The sequence below is a fragment of the Betta splendens genome, chromosome 5, assembly GCF_900634795.4.
Source record: "Betta splendens chromosome 5, fBetSpl5.4, whole genome shotgun sequence".
NCBI classification, from domain to species: domain Eukaryota; kingdom Metazoa; phylum Chordata; class Actinopteri; order Anabantiformes; family Osphronemidae; genus Betta; species Betta splendens.
Genome location: NC_040885.2, coordinates 16395523 through 16418045, shown reverse-complemented (window position 1 = coordinate 16418045; position 22523 = coordinate 16395523). Strand labels below are relative to the sequence as shown.

Here is a 22523-nt window from a genome sequence, read left to right as displayed (position 1 = left end):
CTTCAACTTGAATTGTGTGTTGATTAGTATTAATAGTTCTGTAAATGCAGAGCTTCATACACAGCAGAGATGACACATACAGTATGTTCTATAGTTACCACATGAACCAGATTTACATGCTGGAAAATGGTCAGAAACCATAAAGTCTGCCTACAAAAAGACATTGTTATAGGTCATGCGTGTTACACTGTCAGTTGCCAGAAATCAAAAAAATATAATAAAAATATAATAAGTAAAAGCACCCAAACTTCAGGCAAGTGACACTGCAGGCCCTCGATTACAATGAGAAATAGTTTCATTGTGGAGGAAAAAGACAACGTCTTTTTATTCAGCATTAAATGTTCTATTTTTTAATCTCATTTCATTTACTGACCCTTTACTAATAACATCTAATAGACAGTGTAGGAACTACAAGGAAAAAAGAAAAGAAAAAATAGAAAAAATTCTTTGCTTTAAGTTTAGTGTTTTAGCCATTTTGTGTAAAATGTTGTTTGAAGTTTCTGCAGTCCAGCTGCATCACAGCCTTCAGTCTTGCTACTTGTTTTCAGTGTGAGTATAACCTCGGTTTCCCACAGCCAGTGTGTGAACATCGAGGTCAGTAAACCTCAATTGCGCTGTGATTCAGCCTTTGTTGCTCCTGCAAATGTGTAGCAGTAGTAAATAATCCATCAAACACCCACAGGGAACAGAAGCCATTGTCTTAAAAATAGTGGTCTAAAATGTTAATAGAATGTGTTAACGGAGAAGGAATTTGACAAACTTCCTTCTCCGTTCACCTTTTTTTCTGAAATTTGTGGTTTCATTCATATTTATAAAAATGGGAACTGAAGGCAGTTGTTTTTATGAATTGTGCCAGTTTCTCATGAGGTTTTCATTCCTTCAAGGCAGAACTGGGCAGTGTTCGGCCCCTGTGACCATGCAAGGTAATTCCCCAGTAAATATATTTTCTCATTTTATCTCGTGTGGACTGAGGCCACATTGCTTTTATTAGTGACACAGGTTGCGTAACCCAGAGGTCGAACTTATATATCTTATATATCCAGATATTTACATTTGAATCTGATGCAGAATTTACAAACCACGTTTTGTCAGAACTCTGTTTCATGTGAGGAAAAAGGACTGCAACATGTGACCGACAGGTTCTGTTGATTTTTCAAGCAATAAATAGCTAAAGGGAATAAAAGGACGAGTAATTGCAAGAAGTCAAGGTCAAATCCTGGAAAAGAATCATAAGCAGACAAAGCTAAAGTGATGCCAGTGGGTCACAAGCTTATTGCAAGCAAATAAATTTTTAAACTATATGTGTTAATAGCACGTTAATAGCAAGTTGTGTATCATCCAGATTTCAGCGCTGATTTGGAAATTGGAAGGTGAATAAATAAGCGTAACACATCCTATTAATAAAACACAACCTACTGATGTTAACACAACCTACTGATAAAACATAACACATCCTAATAATAAAACACAAACGGATCAAACCTAAAGTCATAATTTTTCAGTACGAACTTGTACATGAGACCTTTTAGATGAGGTCCTATCGTTGCCTATTAAACTGCTGTAACTACAACATTTATGCTGCCAAGATGCGAGTTTAACAACAACCTTCTAGACCAAAGCAAGCAGACGTACCAAACAGGGACGTGTAAAACACCCCTGGCCTCCACTCATGTAAAGTCTGTACAACTCACCCCAGGAGCCGAGACACCTTTATGTTCAGACCACGCTCATCTTCAGCTGCTGGAGCCGATGCCAGCTGTCATTTGTCCTCAGACTGTGGTTCTGCTGAGTTAATCATCGTTTCTATGTGTGTACCTGGGTCAGAGGCAGCGTTTACGCGGGACAGGTCTCCATCCATCACAGAACCACATACACAGAGGAACAATCTACAACTAGAGTCAGTGAACTGACTGCATGTCTTTGGACTGTGGGAGGAAATACAGTGATATGAGGAGAAACTGCAAACTCCTCAGAGAAAAGCACCTGGGCCACGCGGGAATCGAACCCACGTCTTTGCTGTGAGGCAGCAGTGAGTCAATACAGAAATGTCACCACTTGTGGCTACAATTAAAATCTTTATGTGAGATTTGTTTAGTTGTGTAATGTCTTGGCCCCTGTAAAGTGCCTTGAGATAACTCTGATGTGAATTAGCTCTATATAGAATAAATTGAATTAAATTGAAAATTTCGTAACTCAGTTGAGTAAATGTAGTTTTAGGAGCACAGGAGCAGTCTTAAGTACCAGAATGCGGAGGTCAACTCAGCCAGTGAGTTGTCGCCATCTAGTGACCAAATCCAATCAACGCCACTACCTCATCCTCTGCTTTAAGACTCTTCCCTCTCCTTTACTGGCCTCATCACCCTCTGCAGCCTGGTTCCCTCACCATCAGCCCTCCTGACTTTCTATAACACAAATACCAAGTGAAAATGAAATGCTAATGGTTGTTAATTAACGGAACAGAATATTTATAACTCAGGTTAGTAGAAAGCGCTGCGTTGCCTTCCATTATATCCATATATATATGTGTATGTATGTGTGTGTGTGTACACACATTTATCATCATCATTTTTGTACACATTACAATTTACAGAGTAATCACAGCATGACCTACAGTAGGTAGCTGTAGCTGATGCTGGGGAGTCGTCGTCCCTTCATGCGTGGTCTTGCGGATCAGGCCTCAGAAATAACATCAATTGCTGTTTTTGTGACAAACTGAGGAATCATGCTTCTACAAAGAAGAGATTTCATATAGTGATATTTAGTTACAAGTGTGTTTTACAGAAGGACTAAACAGCTTTTTAAGTCACTGTCAACTCAGTACAGTGTACACTGTACAGTATCAAGGGTGACTCATTAGAAAAGATCAAAACAACATCTAAACATTAATGAACACACAGGCCTGAATGTGAAATACTGGTGTTTATTTGTTGGCACATTTATATTACAATCTTCAGTCTTCTCACACTGGTTTTAATCCACAGTCTCAAATGACAACAGAGAGGAAAAGACAAATTCCAGTGACAGAGCTCGGAGAACACAATTACAATGCGTCTGTAGCTTCAGGGCCGAGGCCACTGATGAGTGAACATGCTCAGTTCATTCAATTCCAGGTGTTTGAGGGAAATGTTTCTTTCAAAAATGTAGGATATTGCAGTCACACATTTAATGATATGGTTTGACTGCTGTGCTGCAAGAGGCTGAACATCTGTTTTTTATGTTTTTGCTCTGGCCACCAGATGGGGCCCACTAATAGACAAGAAGCTTTAATGCTGTAGAACAGAGCCAATTACAACAACAAATGTCCAGGGTGAAAGGATCAGCATGTGCTTAACCGCAGCTCCACATACCTGGAATTAATGTAGAGATATTTGCCTCATATACAGCAGCAAGTGCATCAAGTTTGAGTTTATGTAGATTGAACTGGAGACCTAATTGACCAAAGTGTGACTGTAAGGGTGCTGTTAGTTACTGTATATACAAGACATTAGCTTGTGAATACAAGAAATTCAACAGAAATCTAAATATGGATAAAGAACAAGTGGTTATTCATAATTATGTCACTGGCTGTCACTTGTCGATATCCTCCTCACATTCATTTTGACAGAACCTGTCACCCACAACAGGCCATGACAGTGAATTCAACCATCGCCAAAAACAGCTAAATGCACATTTAGTTGTTGAACGGTTTAATCAAAACACAAGTGACTCTGTCCTCCACACCTTTCTATTACGCAGCAGTAAAACCAGTTCAAAGTCTCAAGCTGTCGTAAGGAGACTCAAGTCCTGGATTATCACGCGTGATTCCTCAATTCATGAACAGGGAAACGACAGCGACAGACATTCGTCACTAACCAGCAGCTTTACTGTCACAGTACAGATGTTTCTGGCCCATTTCAGAGGGTGGGTTCTGCTCCTCGCCACTGGAACCTTTTTCCCACTGAAGGTTTCTCATCAGTTTTTAAATCATAATCCTGGGTTTTTCATTGGGCACCTAACTTGCATCTTCTTCCCTTACTGACTTTACCTATGGACACAAACACACACATCAGAAGAGTGCGTGCTTAAAATGGAATTTCAAAAAATTTACTATTTTGCACAGTGGAAAATTTTTATTTAACTTATGTTCTTGACTTTACAGGTTACGCCCACTGGTCTCAGTGTAGTATTTGGCCACAGTAGACAGCTGACCGCTGAGCTACTGGAAAAACAGAACAAATCAACCCCGTCTAGTGCAAAGCTTCAGACAGACGAGTTAGCAGTCAACTAGAAAACATAGGTAAGCAGTTTTTTTTCCCCACTTCGGAGCTGATGCTAGAAATGGGACTCAAAATAAATGTTAGTTCTTGCGATGTCACTTTTCACGTGCACAGGGACTGGGCCTGCTTGTTCCTCAATTTAAACCCAGAGGGTTGTTACATTTTGTTACAGATTACCAGAGATTAGAGGGGGGGAAACAGTAATCCCTTACTGTTAAAAATTAGTTTTGGTCTCTAAAGAAATCGACAGGGGACTTCTGGCTCCTCACTCTCACCCACAGTCACAGCTACATTCCTAGTTCTTGTCCTTGCCTCAGATGTATGCTATGCTACGCCATGAGAGGATTCAGCATCATAAATTTAATCTTCTTCCAGCCTCTGTTCAAATGATGTGTAGCACACAGATGTATAGGTGTTTAGTCATTTGTACTCTCATTTTTGATCTATACAGAAATAAACAATTTACAATAAAAACCTCTTACATGCTATCTACAGCGCCTCTAGTTTCACAGTATTGAGCTAGCTGCCTCACGCCACAGAGGCTGAGTGACGCAGCTCGCTTAAAGAGACTTTTGCCGGACGTTAGCGAGAAAACAAAAAAAACAAAAAACAAACTAGTATTCAAAAGCATTTTACATGTTAAAAACGAGGTCTCAAACTGTACAAGGCTTGTTTGTTCTGCATCTTGCCAAAGACAGCATTATAGATTCCATTACTTTCAAGGTCAAGCATGTGTTCCAAGTGTTTTTGGGGATGCAGATTAAATACTAAAGAAGGGTTAAAAAAAAAAAAAAAAAAAAAGACCATTAAAAGTGCCCACTAAAGTCATCTGTGCTATGTTACAAACATAATGTAAACAATTGCTTTTAACCAAACTGAATGTGAGGAGTAAAATAAGGACATGGGTTTAATAACTTAGGTGATATGTGCTGCACTTTTAACAAGTCCATAATTTTGAAATGTATTACTTTTACTCTCTCAGTATGTGGAGGAAGACTTTGTAATCGTTCACAAGAAAGTGTTTAAGAGAAAAAAAAGAGGGGGAAAGGGAATTGAAAGGATTTAAGGACACTGAGGAGAAAGGTGGTTGATCTTAAGATGTGTGTTGACATTCTGTCACTCTGTTCAGTGTAAATGCTCAGAGTGTGACTTGTAGTGCTTGGCTTGCTTCCCTTGTGAGAGAAACACACTTGACACTTCAAATGTAAAAATTACAGAGGCCTGTGTCTTTTCTGATTAAAGAGATATCAACAACCACTAAAGGAGAGAAATGAGGAGAATCCATAAGCCTTACAACAAGTATGTTGTACAGTCAGCATCAGGCCACTCGAGCGAGTGAAAAAACAATTCTCATGCAAGACACTTCCCACAATTCTTTTCGTTTAGATATAGACAACATTTCCTATCCTTATATAACAGGGGAGGGAGTACACTAATGGCCACATTCATTCACAGAAAATTAACTAAAAAATGGAGGAGACATTAAAAAGACCACCAAAAGCCTTTAGCTTAAGCACTATGTGTACACTTTTACATTACAACAGTAAAAAGTAGTTCTTGCATTCAATAAACACCACGCTAAGGGCGCCTTAAGGATAGAGAATTAGGGAACCAAGGGACATCTCATGCAGTTGTCAGTAAAAAGAAAAACAAAAGGGGTCAGAAATTACATTTACAAAGTGTTCCAGAATATGCACCCATCACTTGTCATCAGGTCTGTGCCACAATTCTGGCACAAAGGAGTTGGCAAGGCAAACCATGTTTTTGAGACAAATAAAGAAAAGAAGAGAAATGACACAAGTAAGAGCGCAAGTGGTGGCGAAAGCTCCTGGGGGTGTCAGAGTTATGGTTTTAGTTATCTGATACCCGATACGGAGCTCTGATTGATGCTGTAGGTAGGGGAGACTTCCCCACCTATCGTTGCCACCAAAGGTGTTCCATTACTGGTCAGGCAACTCTCCTGGAGAGCCTCAAAGTAGGTGGCCTGCACAGGCTTGTGACACTGCAACACTTGTATGGCATCGTCTATTTTAAACCATTCCCTTTTCCTCCCTGTGGACAGAACGAGACACCATTATGGAGCAAGTTGAGACATGCGGGACAACAGAGCAAAAAAAGCACTAAATAGGTACTGACTAATGACCAGTCCTGTAAACAGCAGCAAAGTGAAAATCACAAGGGAACAAAGCTGGTGCCTCAATCCAACAAACATACAATAAAGCCCTTGAACTGGAACATCACTGGGGCCAGAGATAAAAAATAAAGCTACAGGCGAGACGTGACTGCCTGAGAACCTTATCAGTGTTATCCCTATTATTAATGAGTAAACAAATGTAGCCCTTTACCAATGTTGACCGAGTCCTCCCAGTCCTCCAGGACCTCTCTTACAATGAGAACAAAGACATATGTTCTGTGTTTTCGCTCCTGGTTCTGTAAAGAAAAAAACAAGGACCAATATACATCTCTTATTAACAAACATGCTCCAGTTTGTTGACATTTGACAAACTAAAAAAAGAGCAAACAGCCCACCTCAAATACTCCAACTAAACGGCCTAAAGTCCCCTTCACACCAGCCTGGGAAAGAAAAGAAAAAAGTTAAAGTGGAGAAGGTCAGTTTAATCTAGGAACTACATGATGCAAATGCAGTTGTGTCAGGGTTATTGGTATTTTTAGTGCTGTAGTTTGTTTGTATTGCAGTGGATTAAATTACATCATAAGGTTGTTTTTATCCCCTCTACACTGCTACCAATCCATAGGCAGCTGCAAAACACCACAAATGTAATTTAATATTTCATAATTTCGCATTTCAGAGCAATGAGGTCAAATGTGGGCAAAGGGAAGGTTATTTAAATAGTAATGTTTAAAAAGATGATTAGGAAAGATCAGGCTTTTGAACTTTTATAACTAAGTCAAACTACACTTGTAATTGCTACTAATGATAGTTCATTTGTTTGGCCTTTAAAAGTCAAATAGTTCTTAATGACATTGGAAAAATGTCCGATACCTTTAAACACATTCTAATAACACAATATTCAACACGGAGCCCAACTCCCAGGGGTGAATAGTAGGTCAGGTTTAGATACAGAGCCAGGCTACTTGCTGACATCTTTGCAGCGTCTTCTTCAGGTTCCAGTTTCAATCTATAAATAAATGTTGACTCCATGCACTTTGCTATAGTCTCAGTTTTGCCCTGTGTAGTCCTCCAGCTAGATCATTAGAAGAACAGAGCCACTAGTAGAAACACCAAAGACATGCTGGACATTAAGTAATAGGCCAAAAGTCATTCTGTCTGTCATTATGGGATGGAAAATGTCTCTGCTCAGGCACTGTTGTAACTGAAGACTTCTGAGTATCAGCTTATAAAGAGCTACATTACCAGTTATGCAATACAATCCTGTGTCTTTGTGGTGAAGGCATTGGGCGTATCAGCTAAAGCTCAAGGTTGTGAATACTGAGTAAGACAAGGAAACCTTGTCTTACTCCTCCGTAACATTTGGGCAGCTCCTGATTGTGATTTCAATACTATCCCACCAAGAGGCATAAAGAATTATTCAGTACCTATGTGATAGTCCAATAAATTTACTCGGATAAGGATATGTTGTGTTATGCTATCATTCAATATGAAGGACAAGTCTTTCTCACAACTCCTCTTAAAGTTTCTAAATGTGCCCTTTTAGCATTTTTCTACAAACCTCAGAAGTGATGTGGCTGATTGCTTATAATCCCAGATGTGTATTTACAAGCTACTTCATTGTGCAACCAACAGAGTTACTCTTCAACTGCAGCCAGGATAAGAGATGATATCAGCATTCGTCAGTGTGATGGATCACACACGCGCGGAGAACAGGATTTTTATGGTCAGTAACCCATCTAAAGCTGACAGGCGGCTCAGATTTGGAGTCATCTGTACCCTGTCAACATTTTGATCGAAATACCCAGACAACAAACAGAATGTACAATGAACTGACACAAATCAAATGCAGGTGGTATAAAGGTAATATTGATTTCCAATGTGCCTCAGGCTCACTAATTGCAACCTATTCTAATGCACACTCCAACAAAGCAATATTTGTACATCAGAATTTCTCTGTTACAAGGCTGCTGTGGTGAAAATAGATGCATGTGCAAACATGTGCAAACAATGACAATGACCAAAGCCTTCATTTGCTGAATATGTGTGAGTGGATAGAACTGCAGTGCAACCACTGGGTAGACGTTTTCAATCTCAGTGTGACCTCTTTTGACATGTTTAACACGCTTTGTAACATGATGCTCTGATACAGGACGACTCTGCTGACAAAATGGGCTTTGGGAGCAAGGTATTAGGAGTGGTGTTAAATACAGAACTGATTTAATAGAAATGAAACACAATACATATTCGAGCCTACACTCAAACTACTTCCCCGCCCTGTAAATGGAAATCAATTCCTAGAATAATATTTCTGGCATGAACAAAGTATAGAGAAGAATCTTCCACATCCATCCTCTGGATACAAGGTTGAGTAAGGTTAGTTCACAACAATACAGGGTTGAGTGTAGCTAAACTCATGAAAACCGTAAAAAGAACCAACCTCTTCACACACTTCTCGAGCTGCTGCAACACTAGGCTCTTCCTCTGGCTCCATGCCTCCTCCTGGAACTATCCACTTGTCAGGATGTCGACTACTGCTCACCAGCAGCACCTGCAACACATCACATTCAACACTGGTTCGAAATTACTGTTGAACTTTGCGTTGTTTCGTTTTGTCCATTAGTACTGTATGTTTACAAAGTACAAAAGTCCTGCTGGCTTTAGTATTATAGTCCCGAGGGTCTGTAATAGTGACAACAACTAAACTTCAAAGACGATGCCATGTGTACGTATGAATGATTACAAAAGAGATCACCCCAAATCCCCAGTGTTGTGTTAAATTTTAAATTGCAATAAACTTGAATAAACAGGACACTTTAATGGCAAACTCAGCACAAAAACTTCATTTATTAAGTTTAATACTGCTCTTTTTCTAAATATTGTTGACACAGGGTTCCCAGCGTTACTCTGTTTACTACAGTCCCTGGTGAAGGTTTCTGAAGCTTTTGGCTCCTGTAATCAACAGCTTATGTTCTTCACAATACGGCCTCTATTTTCGCCAGAATTAGGAATTAGTTTAGTCTCAGTTTGTCCCTTCCCCTAGTAACGCTAACGAACAAAGACGTCTTTGTGCGTGGCTGAACAACAATTTTTACAAATCGCTCCTGATCGCTGATAACCAAAGCTTTGCAGAGTAATTTGGGTGGCTGTCAAAGAAGAGCGTACTGAGTGGAAAGGCATTTAGTCGTTGCTGTAATATATGTAATGAAGTCTGTATGGAGACTGTGCGTGAGGCTCCAAATCGTTCTATAAAAAGGTGGAGAGTAAACAATGAAAAATTCACAAGGATGTCAGCTAGCCGAGCATCACCGCTGGGGCTGTCTTTTGCTAATGCTAGCACAGCTAATATCAGTAGTGTTTGGCTAGCAAAGCCAGATACATTGTCGCTAATACAATTCATTAGCCAAACAGAACATTAGTCACATGAGCAGATATAGATCCCCGCTCGCCACGTTAAAATGCCGCAAAACAACTATATCCATGCGGCCGCTCGTGATGATAGAGTCATTAGAACCGTTACATGGGCTGTGGTCGCTGGTCAAGAGCCGGGCGCCCACATCTACACGGCTAGTTAGCGGCTAACGTTAGCAGCTAGCGTTAGCAACTAGGAGGTAAAAGCACGGCTGACTATAAAAACCTGCAGGTGCTAAGCGCACAGCTACACGGACTTACATAACACTTGGGTGAGTAAACTACTGTAAGAAATTTGACGTTCAATGCCAACTCACACAGAACAGGAGCGGAAGTTAGAAAACGAGTGAACCATCGTTTCTTTTCGGTTAAAAACCACTGGTGTTGGTCAACGTATCGATTTGCAGACAGAGCAGCTACGGCTGCTAATGCTAGCACGGCCTGCCAGGCAGCGTCATCACCGGACTCACCTCCTCCTCCGTCTCGCTCCTGAAGCACAGACATGCGGCCCGCTTCTTGTAGCCATCCCCGTCGTACGTTCGGGTTTGATTTGACTTCAGCTTCATCATTTCTGGGGCGCAAAAGTTCCAAAGTACAGTTACGTTAAGCGCTTATAACGATGATGCTCACAGACGCAAAGTCCTCCTCCGGGAACCTCGGCGATTTACTTAAAAGAAATAACTTCTTCTTCGCTTCATTTTCACAAACCTAGGCACATCTACGGCACAGTCGCCATTACAAGGAGCCGCTACGCCCACAACGTAATTTAACCATTAATAGTCCGCCGAGCGTAAGGAAATTACGTACCGGGCGTTGAAGTATTGAGGCAAAGACTAGTGGGAGAACGCAGCACCACGCTCCTATTATAGTGAGTCTGGAAGGAAACTAGTACTTTGGGCTCCAACTAGCTTGCCACGACCACTTGTTTGAACCTGATAAATACAAAATCGACGAAGTTACTTTAAAATAGAAATTATAACGTTATAAATGCAATCTGCTGACACATTTCATTAAAGTACGGGCTACAGTGTTGAGTCATCAGCTTCAGCACCGCAGGTAACGGACAGCGACAGCAGATCACCAAAACTGACCATTGTGAATAATTTAGGGCTGGTATTTAATCAGTAAATTGACTGGTCTTTCAATTCATCAAGTACTTCTTATATTAGCCATTAAAAGATGCATTTTAAATACACGTAAGCGCAATGATGAAACACTAAATTGTTTTTTCTTTTTCAAAAATGTATCCAAACCTAGTAAGTGGCTTCTGATTTTTAGGCATATTTTTTATATATAAATATATTTTTTAAATTAATATAACATTTTTAGGAAATCAAGATACACCAGAACCAAAATTACCAACATAACTGCTACTTAAAGTCAGTCATTATATATTGTATAAGCAAATTCTCAAAAAGAAAGTCTCCTAAAATTAAGTCCACAAAAGCTTAGTATTTGCAAGCAAACAAGGGTTGTGGCCCACTAGTGATCTTCACGTTAGTTTGTTTTAAAGTGAAGTTTGACGATATTTCGTAACAGTAAAAATGATTCAACTGTAAAAATGTAGCATTTCTGATATAGCTATAAGAATAGAAATTGTTTCACCTGCTGTGATTATGTATTCATTCAGCCATTCTACCACACATCAAAAAAAAGTAACCAATAATTTAGTTTTACTGAGCGTAGGTGCTCATGACTAATGGTAGGTTATAGGGATAACTTGAAATGTTTGAACTAAGATACAGATCCAAACCAACAATCTATACATTTTTTGCAAAAACCGAGTTACAAATGTTTACACATCAAAAAACACGAATGCTCTTTTGTGTTTAATCCCCTGCTTTCTGCCTGTTTCTCCTTTCATGAGGATGAAAGAGGGTTTCACACAATTAAGCATATCTGTATAGGGTCACACTCAAGAGCTTGCACTTTTACTATCTGCAGTTGCTACGGCAACCCATTCTCCTCATAAGTCTAGGGAAGCATTCACACACAGGAGCAGAGAATATATAAAGTGCTTAACATGTCCAAAAGAGGGCGCTCACCTCTTTCAGTTTAGGTATAAAAAAGTGACAAATGTAGTATTTTTGTGAATTATCAATCAAGCTTCTTGTTTAATTTCGACTTGTTCTACATTTGGATTCTCTGCCTTTACAACACTTGTTCCTGATTTTTTTTTAACACAGATTTGTCCTTTTTATCTTCTTGTGATTGTCCTTTTTTAAGCTTTCCCTTGAAGGCTTCCATTTTCTTTTTGGTCTGGGTTGGTGGGGTAAGGATGCAAACCTTGGCTATTGCAAATCAGCCAGAAGAGAATTTGTGATCCCTACAAATAAAAATGATTTAAGTTGACAGCACATTTCTATTACTGAGTGGTCTCAGTGCTGGCCATAGGAAACCTGGTGACTCACACAAATAGTGTTAGCCACAGCTTGTCCCATTTAATAATAAGGGAACTTTAGTAATTGTGATGTTATTTTGATTCTGATATTATATGCCACACTGTGTGTAAGAGCAGGGTTGGCTGTGTAAGTGCAGTTAAAGTGGTTTATGGTGCTCCTTGCTGCACTCATATATTCATATATAGATGTTTTACTGGTAAGAGCTGGGTTGGTGATAAGTGCACAACTAGTGGAGCTAAATAAATGGTTGCTGCAGAAATGGCACTAAGATGAAGTGGCCTATCAAACCAGCCTATGCAGTTTACAAGCAATGTGCCAGTAAGGCCAGGTCAAGCATGCGAGTATCTGCTCTTTACCTGAACAACCCAGAGCAGTTGTGATATATGTTGGGTCAGAGTTGGCGAATGGTGTCAGAGGGCTCAATAGACTTTTGAATGGCACAGCCATATGTTTAAAACACCCCAGTTTGTTGGGAAATGTGATGCTTCAAAAGATTAGCTTAGCCGCTTAGCTCCTGTGCTAGTTGTGTGTTGTTTACCAGGAGCAGAGAAACTGTGCAGCCACAATCAGAGCTTAGCTGTGGCTCAGGTAGACAAGGCAAATGCTGCTTTAGCGTTATATATCTTAATATGGCAATCCATATGAAGACGTATGACACACAACCAAAGGCTATGCTGCAGCTTCGGTTTGTTTAATCGAAGACCACAGAGATATTGGCAACATTAACCTTTCGACTACCTTTTTTCCCCAGCTAAATAATGCACGTTAATGACTAAATCAGCAGGAGATTGTGTTGTTCTGCCCAAGGCCAGAATAGATTGTGTTTGGTTTCACATATAAGAGAAACAATTTAATGTTTTGTGAATATCTTGGCTTAAAGTGACACTGCCCTCTCTGCATGGTACCATTTATGAAATGTAAAATCAGTTCCTTATTATATTTTATCATATGTTGCACAAACATGAAGTCTCCTTTTACGTAAATAACAACAACAGCTTTGTTAACTGGAATAATTTTCTTTACATGCCTTATAAACAAACACAAATCCTTTTGTAGTAATAAACCCATTTACAGTAACGAATGGTTTCACTTTATGCCCCAGTCTGAACACATTGCTACATAATCTCCTGTATTAAAGTGAAGCATGGTACAAACCATGTTGTATGTTTATATACAGTACATACTAAAAAGTAAGGATTCAGATACGTTCAGCGTTTAGGTTCAGGTTTGTCACGACTGCTAGTAAACATTTAGGGAAAATTAGAGCGAACCACCAGGGGCTGCTGTCTTGCCAGTTACAGCCGGCCCAAACATACATTTGAAGTGACTTACACCAATCAAGCATAATATTTATGTTTTTCTCTGTTCTCTGTTTTGCATAGTGACTCAAATAAGCATGTTAGGCTTTTATGGAAAAAGCTACTGCTACTTTACTGAGCAGAGTCCAACAGCAAGCAGATATTTTTAGATCTAAGGTGCATTTAACATACTATTAATGTTATTCCACCGCCAGTTGCTTTTGTTAACTACAGTATTTTGTGGTTGGCCTCTGGATTGGGACAGGCTCTGTCTGGGTGCTGCGTGGCCTCCCCGTGTTTCCTTGGTTCTCTGGATGTTCCTTCCAGAGTAATTAATTGGAGCAGGTGTGAGTTCAAGTGTCAATAGTTAAAATAAGTAAATAATTGGTACCAACAACAATAATTACCAAACCACATCATGCTGATTTAAGTAACTTAATGAATGCTTTCTATCTTGAATTTCAGTCATGGAGCATTTACCACGTGTTGTTTTTTACTACAAGCAGCAGACACTCATGAAATGTGGTCCGTATCCCTATCGTTTTTACTCCTAGATTTATTTCGCTGTAGCCACAGCTTTTCAAAGGTTACGCTGCTGACAACTGTCAGCTTGCCAACCTCCCAAAGAAATCTATCAGTCATAAACGGAGCATATGGCCAGTCTGTGTGCCCTACCTGGCCTGTTTCATCTTTCTATAATAGTATTTCAAACAGACTATGACAAACTGATTCATTTGTCTTTCAGCTCTTGTGGGTGCGTTAGTCAGAAGCTCAGTTTTATGTAATCAAATGTCAGATTCCCCAGAGTTCAATATTAGATGACACTGGTGCTGATGAAAAGATGGGAGACACAAACATCACATTTTGTACCCACTATTATATTTTTATTTGTTTGATACTGGTGAGTGTTCTTCTGCCCATCACCTTTTCTTCTATCACTGCTACTCTTTGGATGAGTTGAAAATGGGTTTTAAAGTAAAAGAGCAGTAAAAGTAGAATGTCACTCTAAAAAACCTCTGCTGAGTTTTGGACCCTAATTAATGCTATAAATAATTGGAAAATATTGTAACCCCAAAATTTACATTTTGAATAATTCCCATAATTTCTCCATGAAATGGATGCTGTCTGGGGGCAGGCGATTATGCCTCAGCACTTGGACTTTTTCACCGGGATTTTCACTAGTGACTGGAATTAACATGGCTTAAATTCTCTCCACCCCATAGCTAATTGAAACAAGTAATCTCCAGAGTTTGCTTAGCACTGAGGGATGGGAGCACTCAGCGGTAAAACATGTTATCCTCGCAGCAGACGCCTTTTAACAAGACAAGCGCCTAGTTTACTGCAGCAGGAAGCGAAGCCGGAATGGGTCTCCTAAAAAAAAGTTTTGTCTTCACTCTCCATAGCTTAATAATTCACTTAATATGCTAACTTGGCTAAATAGAAATGGGACACTGACTTGATGAGGTGACGTATGGAGGGGTGCTAATGCTTTGTGTGAGAATAAACTTGGCTTTTTTGCTTAGCTCGTGTTGTCCCCTCACAACTTCCATGACTGTCAGTCAGTCGAGCCACGGAGCTGCATGGAATTTGCTCCAGCAGAGGTGGGGATGAATATTCAGAGGCTCAGCTGCCTGCGAGGCCAACAGAGACATGGCACATATTCCTCCAAGGACCCCCACAACCCCCCCCCCCCCCCCCCCCCCCCCAGCTCCCCCGTCCCTCAGCACACACTTTCCCTTGATGTGGTGGAGTCTGTCCAACACTCCACAGGTGTGACGTGTAAAGCTGCAGCCTTTGGCCTTTTAATCAGGAAGGCAGAAGAAAGAGCAGCTGTGCATATACAGGAAGGCAGAATCATCACTGCCCGGCTTTACATCGAACCGAATCACCAAACCAGAGTAAAATCGCCCCAAAGCTGAGCAATTAGGTTGTTTTTGTCTCTCTGTAACGCACTTTGCAGACTTTTGGAGGTTAATAACCAACATGGGTTCATCAACTTAGAGGCTCAAATAATAACATTTCATGCTTGGATTACAACTAATTTCTCGCTTTTTTGCTGGATAATGTTGGACATACATAGGCGTGCCTTTGGACATGATTCCATCGCCCCTGCTGCAGAATGTGGTCGCTGTCTGCCAGTGACGCGCGCGCACGCGCGCACACACACGCGCAAACAAAACCCAGCGTCTAGATTGAGTTTTCGCACTCGGTGATTGGACTTGATATGTTCGTCATGGTGTGCGCACAGCATCCCAAGAGCTCTGGGACTCGAGATACCGCATAGGCTGCGCAACAGCACCTGTAACGTGTCGACCCAGAAGCGTCATATTTGATAGAATGACGCCAGATCCAGTGTTGAGAATCGGGATGATTGCGCGCTGTCACAGTGCAGACACTTCAATAGTCACGGCGCGTTATTAGATTGGACATTTGGACACTATTTGAGGTAAAATACCTTTAATTGCATCACGCTTTCAACTGATCTGGCGCACAGCCAATGTGTCATTAACACGGAGTCGTTAAAGCACGAGTTTAATCGGACTTGGCTGGAGGCAGGCAGTGTCGGTCCGCTTTCTGCCTGACGCTTCATAGAGGAAAATAAGTGTAGGCTACAAAAATCCGATCTCGAAGTCGGAGAGCTGAGACAGCAGGTGGCCACATCGACGTTGGGACTGAGCGAATGGGAGCTGCAGGTCACACTTTGACTGAACGCAGCCGCCGCCTGAGCGCCGCTGCTTTGCCACGCTGTAATTGGGAATTCGCACCTTTGCCGCTCTTTTTCAGCGAAGGCGCAGTTCTTCTCCCGTGAAGGCGCTGCGCCGCGATGCATTGAGCATCACTCGCATCCACTACGCGGGGCGCATAGTCTTTCCGTCTATCAGCTAGAATTTGCCGTCGCCTCGGGTGTGGGATGTGCGCTTCCACGCTCCATTGTCATGTAAAAGATCTGGTGCTATATTAGCGAGCAGCTCCTTCAGACGTGCCATTCATTTTCCGGTCGCTCGCAGCCTAAAGTTGGGACTTGAGACTTTCAGCACCACTTTTTCGTGGACAGCGCCCGCTATGATCTGTGAGGATGGACTTGGCCCCGGAATGCGCGTGGATTCGCCTTGGATACTCCTCATAAATTCTTTATAAACAAGAAACATCTAAAGCAAGGTTTCTGAGGACCCCCCACTCACACAGCGGCACACAATACAATATACAATATACAATTTTGCTTTGGATATGGGTCACTTCGTGTAAGCGGATTCTTCTTGGGCTGGAGAAAGGGGTAAGTACAGCAAAACCAAGCGGCACAGATTGATCACATGCGTTAAGCAACTTTTAGTCAAAATGTCGTGACAGAAATATACTAAAATCTGACGGTGAAGCACTGGGAATTTCATGTTCAATTTCAATCCAAGATAATACGCAAAAATGTTCCGGTGACTCGTATGCTGCTTTACGCTTGGACGAAGCGGCGATCCCTGCTTCGGTGCCAGTTGTAAATAGCGCATGTTTGATGAGCAGTACAACGCCCAGTACAGTGGGTGCATTGATCGCTTTTGCGCGCTACGGCGCATCGTTTTGCGCGGAGCCGCGTGCCTTGCTGCGCTGCAGAGGCTCGAGCCTCATATGTCAAAAGAACGATTCAGCATCCAAACTACTGGCGCTACCGGGTTCAAATGCAGCGTCGCTTCTTTGGAGACACGGAATGGGCTGAAAGCGAACCGGGTCGACAGGCTTTTCGTTCCCGGCTCGCTGAGATTTCTCCCCACCTCTCTCTCCGTGTCTCCCTCTCAGCCCTGAAACAAGTTGAGTCACGCAGGGGAGCACCCCGGATGTGTGATGTTTTGTGGGCGTGCGTCGGGGTGGTGGGTGGGGTGGGGGGGGATAAACGCCATCTGAACCGTGGTTGTCAGTCACTGTGCTGTGCAGATGTGCAGCTTCCTGGCGGTGCGAGATTGGAGACGGTGCTGAGCTGCTGACGCGAGACTGTTCCTCTGTTCCCCAGAGCAAACTTTAATAGGTTACCTCGCCACGCATGGCTGTTTATTCAAGGCAATTATTTTGTTGACACAAATGTATATTACGCCTAATTTCTATGGACAGTTTTTTTGAATGCTGGCATGTACAGTAAAATAGGGCTGGGGTTAGTTGTCTGGGGCCATTAGACAAGCTGAGATACCTGACTCACAGAAAAGCCCTGGAATTAAAACTGCTTCCATTTCAGGCTGCTCCCTCAGGCCTTTTTTGTGGGGCCAGAGATTAGCTTTGTGCTGTCTTACTCTCATAGCTTCCATTCATAGTGGGGCGGCTCCAATGATTGCAGCCAAATATGCCATTGTCTGCATTCTCTCTGAACTTACAGCCAAGAGGGGGAATGTTCCTTATATCAGAGGGTAATTATCTAAAAAAATCTGACTCAGCAGAGGGGCGATTTTAATTCTATCTCGTCCGTCCTCTGAAGCCCCATGAGGACGATTTGATGTCTTTCGTTGGGTTATTTTTGTTGGTGTGTTTTTCACCACTGCAGTGGCTGATAGCCTACCTGGATGCAGCTACAAAGCGCGCCTAAGAAATCACCCCCTGAGAGAGATTGCGAGGAATACGCTGTGTGTAGACGGTAGCTGGCAGAGAGGTGCGGCGCTTATTTAAACAGCCTTAGATTTACTTTTCCAAGCTTTGCCTGGCTTATCTCGTCCTCCGAGTTAGTTTAGCAAGTGCAGACTCAGCGTGAGATCCCTAGTTTGCCTGCTGCTAAGTTCTGTTTAATATGTCATGGGCCAGAGTGTAAGCAGCTATGAGGAGATACTGGAGCCTTGCCTCATTCCCGGCTCTGCTTATTAAAAGATGACGACACACCAGCACTGGGTAGATTAGCCTGCGCTGAGATTTCAAACGCGTCTTTATTTTTCACTCTGTTGGCAGGAAGGAACACATTAAACTCACTTCATGGAAATCACAGTGATCCAAGTAATTGAAATGATTCCAGGAGGGGCAGGGAGGGAGGCAGGTCCTGTTCTCAAGTCTGCAGAGAGCCTCTCCAGTGTCCAGAGCCTTTACTGTAGCTGCTGCACGGATCCAAGTGCAAGAGTGCAATAAACAAACGTGTTCAGTGCTTCCCAGAACAGTGCTGTGGTTAAATCCCCAGCAGACATCTGTTGTTTCCTTTTACAAATGCTTGTGCTGGAAATGGGAAAGTGTGTGCGCGGTGAGCAGAGCCCATGTCTAAGGTTCATTTTCCTCCCAACTGACGGCATTTGCTCACTGGGGATGTTTTTCAAACACTTCCAACGGTAAAGATGTGGGAGCGCTACAAACACAGCAGGCGTCTGCTTCCTTATGAAAAGGAAAACAGGTCAGGTGAACTTAAAAAGGGAAGATACCTAAATAAGTCCATAGCCAAACCCTCCCCTGCTGTCATGTGGCCACACATGCACAGTAGCAGAATATGAATCAATCTCATATTATGCATTTAGAAATTATGGCTTCTTCACATTTCTTCCTTCAAACGTATAAGACGAATATCAAATAATTGCAGGAATGACATCAGCATCACTTCATGTTCTTCAGTTGATTGATTGAAATGAAATGTTTGTCCTTGTAAGTGGATATTACACGGGCACTTTTATCTTTTTGGCCTCTGCTGTTTCACCTTTCTACATTAGGTTGTACATTTAGAATAAAGGAACAGATAAAACCGAGACCTTCAAATAGCTTTTTAATGTTGGTAATTCATCTTTTGGAGTAATTTGCACTCGGAACATGACGAGTATGAATTTTACACATGGAAAGGATTTGGCTCTTATTGTATTTATGACCTATCATTAATTCTGAGATAGCATGGGGCTACAATCCCAAATTACTAAAAATGAAGAGAAACAACAACAGAAAGATCCTGAAGAGTGATGTTGTGCATTTCCTGAGTCATCATACGCACAGATTCTTCCTAAGGCAGCATTGTGTGAAATGGAGTGTGAAATGAGTGCACTTAACATCCCTGCAGTGGATTATACACATTATCTTGCACTGGGTTCGAGAGCATTTTACCTCTTGCCCATGAATCTGTCATCAAGTTACATTCACCTTTACAGAATCCATTTAATGTCCCTACACGTCGTGTCCACTTGTTTAATTAATCCGTGGAGCTCCACACATCAGCCAAACTCGGTCTTTACTCGTGTGAAGAACTTTGAGCAACATTCGCTTTTTGCTTTTGTCGTCTTCGCGCCACATTTACATTACATTAGCTTTCAGCTGCTTCTATAAGCACAGTTCCAACTAAGAGGCAACACCTTGTCCAGTTTTATTTTAGAATGTTTGTAAGTGTTAGTTCTTGCTTAGTTACATCATTGTGGTATTTTGAATTCTCAACAGAACCCGATTTGAACATTTCCAGCATTTTGTTTGTTTTGTGTGACATTTTTCTATGAATACCAGTTGTATATCACATTTTACAAACTGCTGAAGCACAGTCTTCACACGTCTTCAATGTGAACTCGTAATAATGTTTTTCCTATTGGTTATAATAGATGCACCAATATTTTGGTTTATGTAAACCTCCATCCACACAGCTACAGTATGTGCCAGTTCATAATGACGCCACTGTGCCACCATTTTCAGGAAATTGTGTGTTTACACATAATAATGCAGCCCAACTTTTGTTAATGTGTCCTCTCTGGGAAACTCATCCTCTGAAAAGGAGAGCGGGGCAGTGAGAGGTGGCTTGGTGAGTTATGCATTCGTGAGGGACATTGTCAGTTTTCCCAGCTTTGATGCCATCAGGCATCGGTTTGGTTCCAGCCTAAGAATCACAGAACATTAGCCTAAACGACATTGCTTGATGCGCTGGATGCTGCATGCCACCACATCACAGCAGCGCTACATTCATCCTCCACTGTAATATGCAGCAGAGCATCAGATGTGACGTGGATGAAAATCTGTAGCCGAAGCGACAGGAGCGACGTGACGGCTGTGACTCGGTTCCTCAGTGTGACATTACAGTTTTGTGTCTTGTGATTTCTGTGCTGCTTCACCACACACGCTTGTCGGGTGTTCTCCTCTCCTGTGTTTACGGTAATCTACAGCTGCCGCAGCAGTTTCCTCTCTGCTTTATATTAATATTCAGCAGTTCAGTGATGTGGTGACTTATTTTATATTTTACAGGAAAATATAAATCTAAGAGCTTCACTGTTTGATGAAACAACTAAACATTGTGGGAATCTCGGCTGATCAAACTAATGGAGCATTGCATTTGATGAGATTGACTTATTACTCTTATGGTTTGGGATGCAGTGTTTTCATAAATGCATGTGAAGCTTTGCGAATAATAGTAATGCTTCACAATTGCTATTAAAGAAAACACAAGATTATTATGAGACAATAAAACTTAGTTTAAGCTCACATTTGGAATAATTAGCTTCACTGCAGGTCATGTACTGGAAATGTTTACCCACACATAGATCGTGTCCTGCCTCATTTGTGGTTGATTAAAGTGCAGCTGCTGCGCAACACTGTCATTATAAAACAATGAACTAAAGGCAGTTGAGACGTACAACAGTCCTAAAGGGAGCACTGAGTCACATCACAGAGCAGAAAGAGGCATCACTCTTTTCCTCCTACTTTTACTTTCTGTGCCATAAGTGGCCTCAACAGACCAAAATGCAGTGGGGGAAAAATACTGTATTTGGAGTAAAAGGGGCAGACAAGATCACAGATAGAGCCACATGCTCACATACTAGTTGGGTTGTATTCATGCACCCACAGGTTCTTATTTGTCTGGAAATGGCTAACATAGTCACTCTTCCTCTCTGGGGGTTGTCAAAAAGCATTCCGTGGAGCCACTTCTTTAGAGAAACACCACCTTTCCCTTCCTTGCCCAGTTATATTGTATTTAAGTAATATTTCAGAACATCCACGTTCTCTCCTTCTCTCGCTTTGATAAACGTGTCTTTCTATTTGCTAAATTCTGCCGCACTGAGTTTTTTGTGCTCCCTTTCACTGAAAACAGCTGCATGTGGCCAATAATGATAACAGAGCAGAAAAATCAACCTTAGCAGCTGGATTATGAGCTGAAGCCGTACACAGTGAGCTGAAAGTCACTGAAGCTGAAGGGAGCTGCAGGTGATAATGATCTATTTTTAATATAAAGCTATTGATTTTATCTGCTCCTACAAGTAATACAGTGTTCAGTGGAGCAGGCTTTAGATGATGATACATATTGGTATCATGACCAAATGAATCAATCACTGGACCTTTAAAAAGAAAGTTAAGGAAAATCCAGTCTGTAGAACGCGAATGTGTCAGCTGTGAGCCCCTCAAAGTACTACAAACCAGCAATAAAAAAATCATCACAAAAAACATACATCAAACCAAGTCAAATCCATAAAGCCGGAGATGAGATCACTGCTGGATCCATCCTCCCTCATGGCAGCCTCCAAACCAACACCCCTCTGCAGTGCATCTGGATGCATATGGTTCCCCTGCTATGCATTAATAAATTGCATTAGCATACAGACCACACGTATGAACAACGGGGCCGCGCGCATGGAATCGTAGAAGACGCCGCAGACACGGTTTTGTTTTTCAGTTTGCTTCAGCCTTCGCTTCCACCTGAAGAGTGACAGTTACAATGATGCCAGAGATGAGAGTCTCTGCAGAGAATGAGAGCTGTGACAGCTCTGATATTACCAGTAACTGTTGCCTTCTATTTTCCAAACTATCACCTGTGATTCCTCTTCCTGCTTCTCGCGGCCGCTCGCGTAGCGTTCGCTCGTCTTGCTGCTTCCATATAACGGCTCCTCAGAAACTATATTTAGATAAACTTGATCTCATTACCACCATCCCAGAGCGCGATGCAATCGACAGGCCGAGAGCTAGCGTAGCTACAGGAACCAGATAGTTCAACGCTTTATCGAGCTGTTCTTTTAGTTGATCTCCAGCACTTTACAACACAGCAACACTGCTGCTTGGATTCTCTCCGCCTCTGAATGTGGGTGTAGCCGGACAAAGGCAGGAGTCCTCTGTGGCGATGGCGCGA

The 22523-nt window shown here is 41.8% G+C and overlaps 2 protein-coding genes across 3 annotated transcripts in view; one reads left to right on the top strand and one right to left on the bottom strand.

Annotated features, from left to right (window-relative positions):
- Nucleotides 1-2904: 2904 nt before the first annotated feature.
- nudt3b (nudix (nucleoside diphosphate linked moiety X)-type motif 3b) lies at nucleotides 2905-10565 on the bottom strand. Of its 2 annotated transcripts, XM_029150786.2 has the most exons (6): nucleotides 10269-10565; nucleotides 8828-8938; nucleotides 6786-6830; nucleotides 6602-6686; nucleotides 6171-6308; nucleotides 2905-4024 (listed from the first exon to the last, which is right to left on the bottom strand). In XM_029150786.2, exons 1-6 carry the CDS (start codon nucleotides 10365-10367, stop codon nucleotides 3981-3983), a joined length of 522 nt encoding a protein of 173 aa, XP_029006619.1. In that variant the 5' UTR covers nucleotides 10368-10565; the 3' UTR covers nucleotides 2905-3980. The 2 variants fall into 2 exon arrangements, with proteins under 2 accessions (XP_029006619.1, XP_029006618.1); XM_029150785.3 differs by having other exon boundaries at nucleotides 2905-6308; nucleotides 10269-10562.
- Nucleotides 10566-15693: 5128 nt separating this feature from the next.
- Nucleotides 15694-22523, top strand: part of LOC114855543 (metabotropic glutamate receptor 4) — a 107429-nt gene continuing 100599 nt past the window's right edge. The window contains exon 1 of the mRNA XM_029150780.3: nucleotides 15694-16772. The gene's annotated coding sequence lies outside the window, so the exon portion shown is untranslated. The remainder of the gene's footprint in view (nucleotides 16773-22523) is intronic.

Coding starts and splice junctions, on each gene's coding strand:
- nudt3b (XM_029150785.3), bottom strand. CDS start 10,367: ATGATGAAGCTGAAGTCAAATCAAACCCGAACGTACGACGGGGATGGC. Junction 8,939..10,268: donor GGAGCGAGACGGAGGAGGAG/GTGAGTCCGGTG, acceptor GATGTGTTGCAG/GTGCTGCTGGTGAGCAGTAG. Junction 6,687..6,785: donor GTTTAGTTGGAGTATTTGAG/GTGGGCTGTTTG, acceptor TTTTCTTTACAG/AACCAGGAGCGAAAACACAG.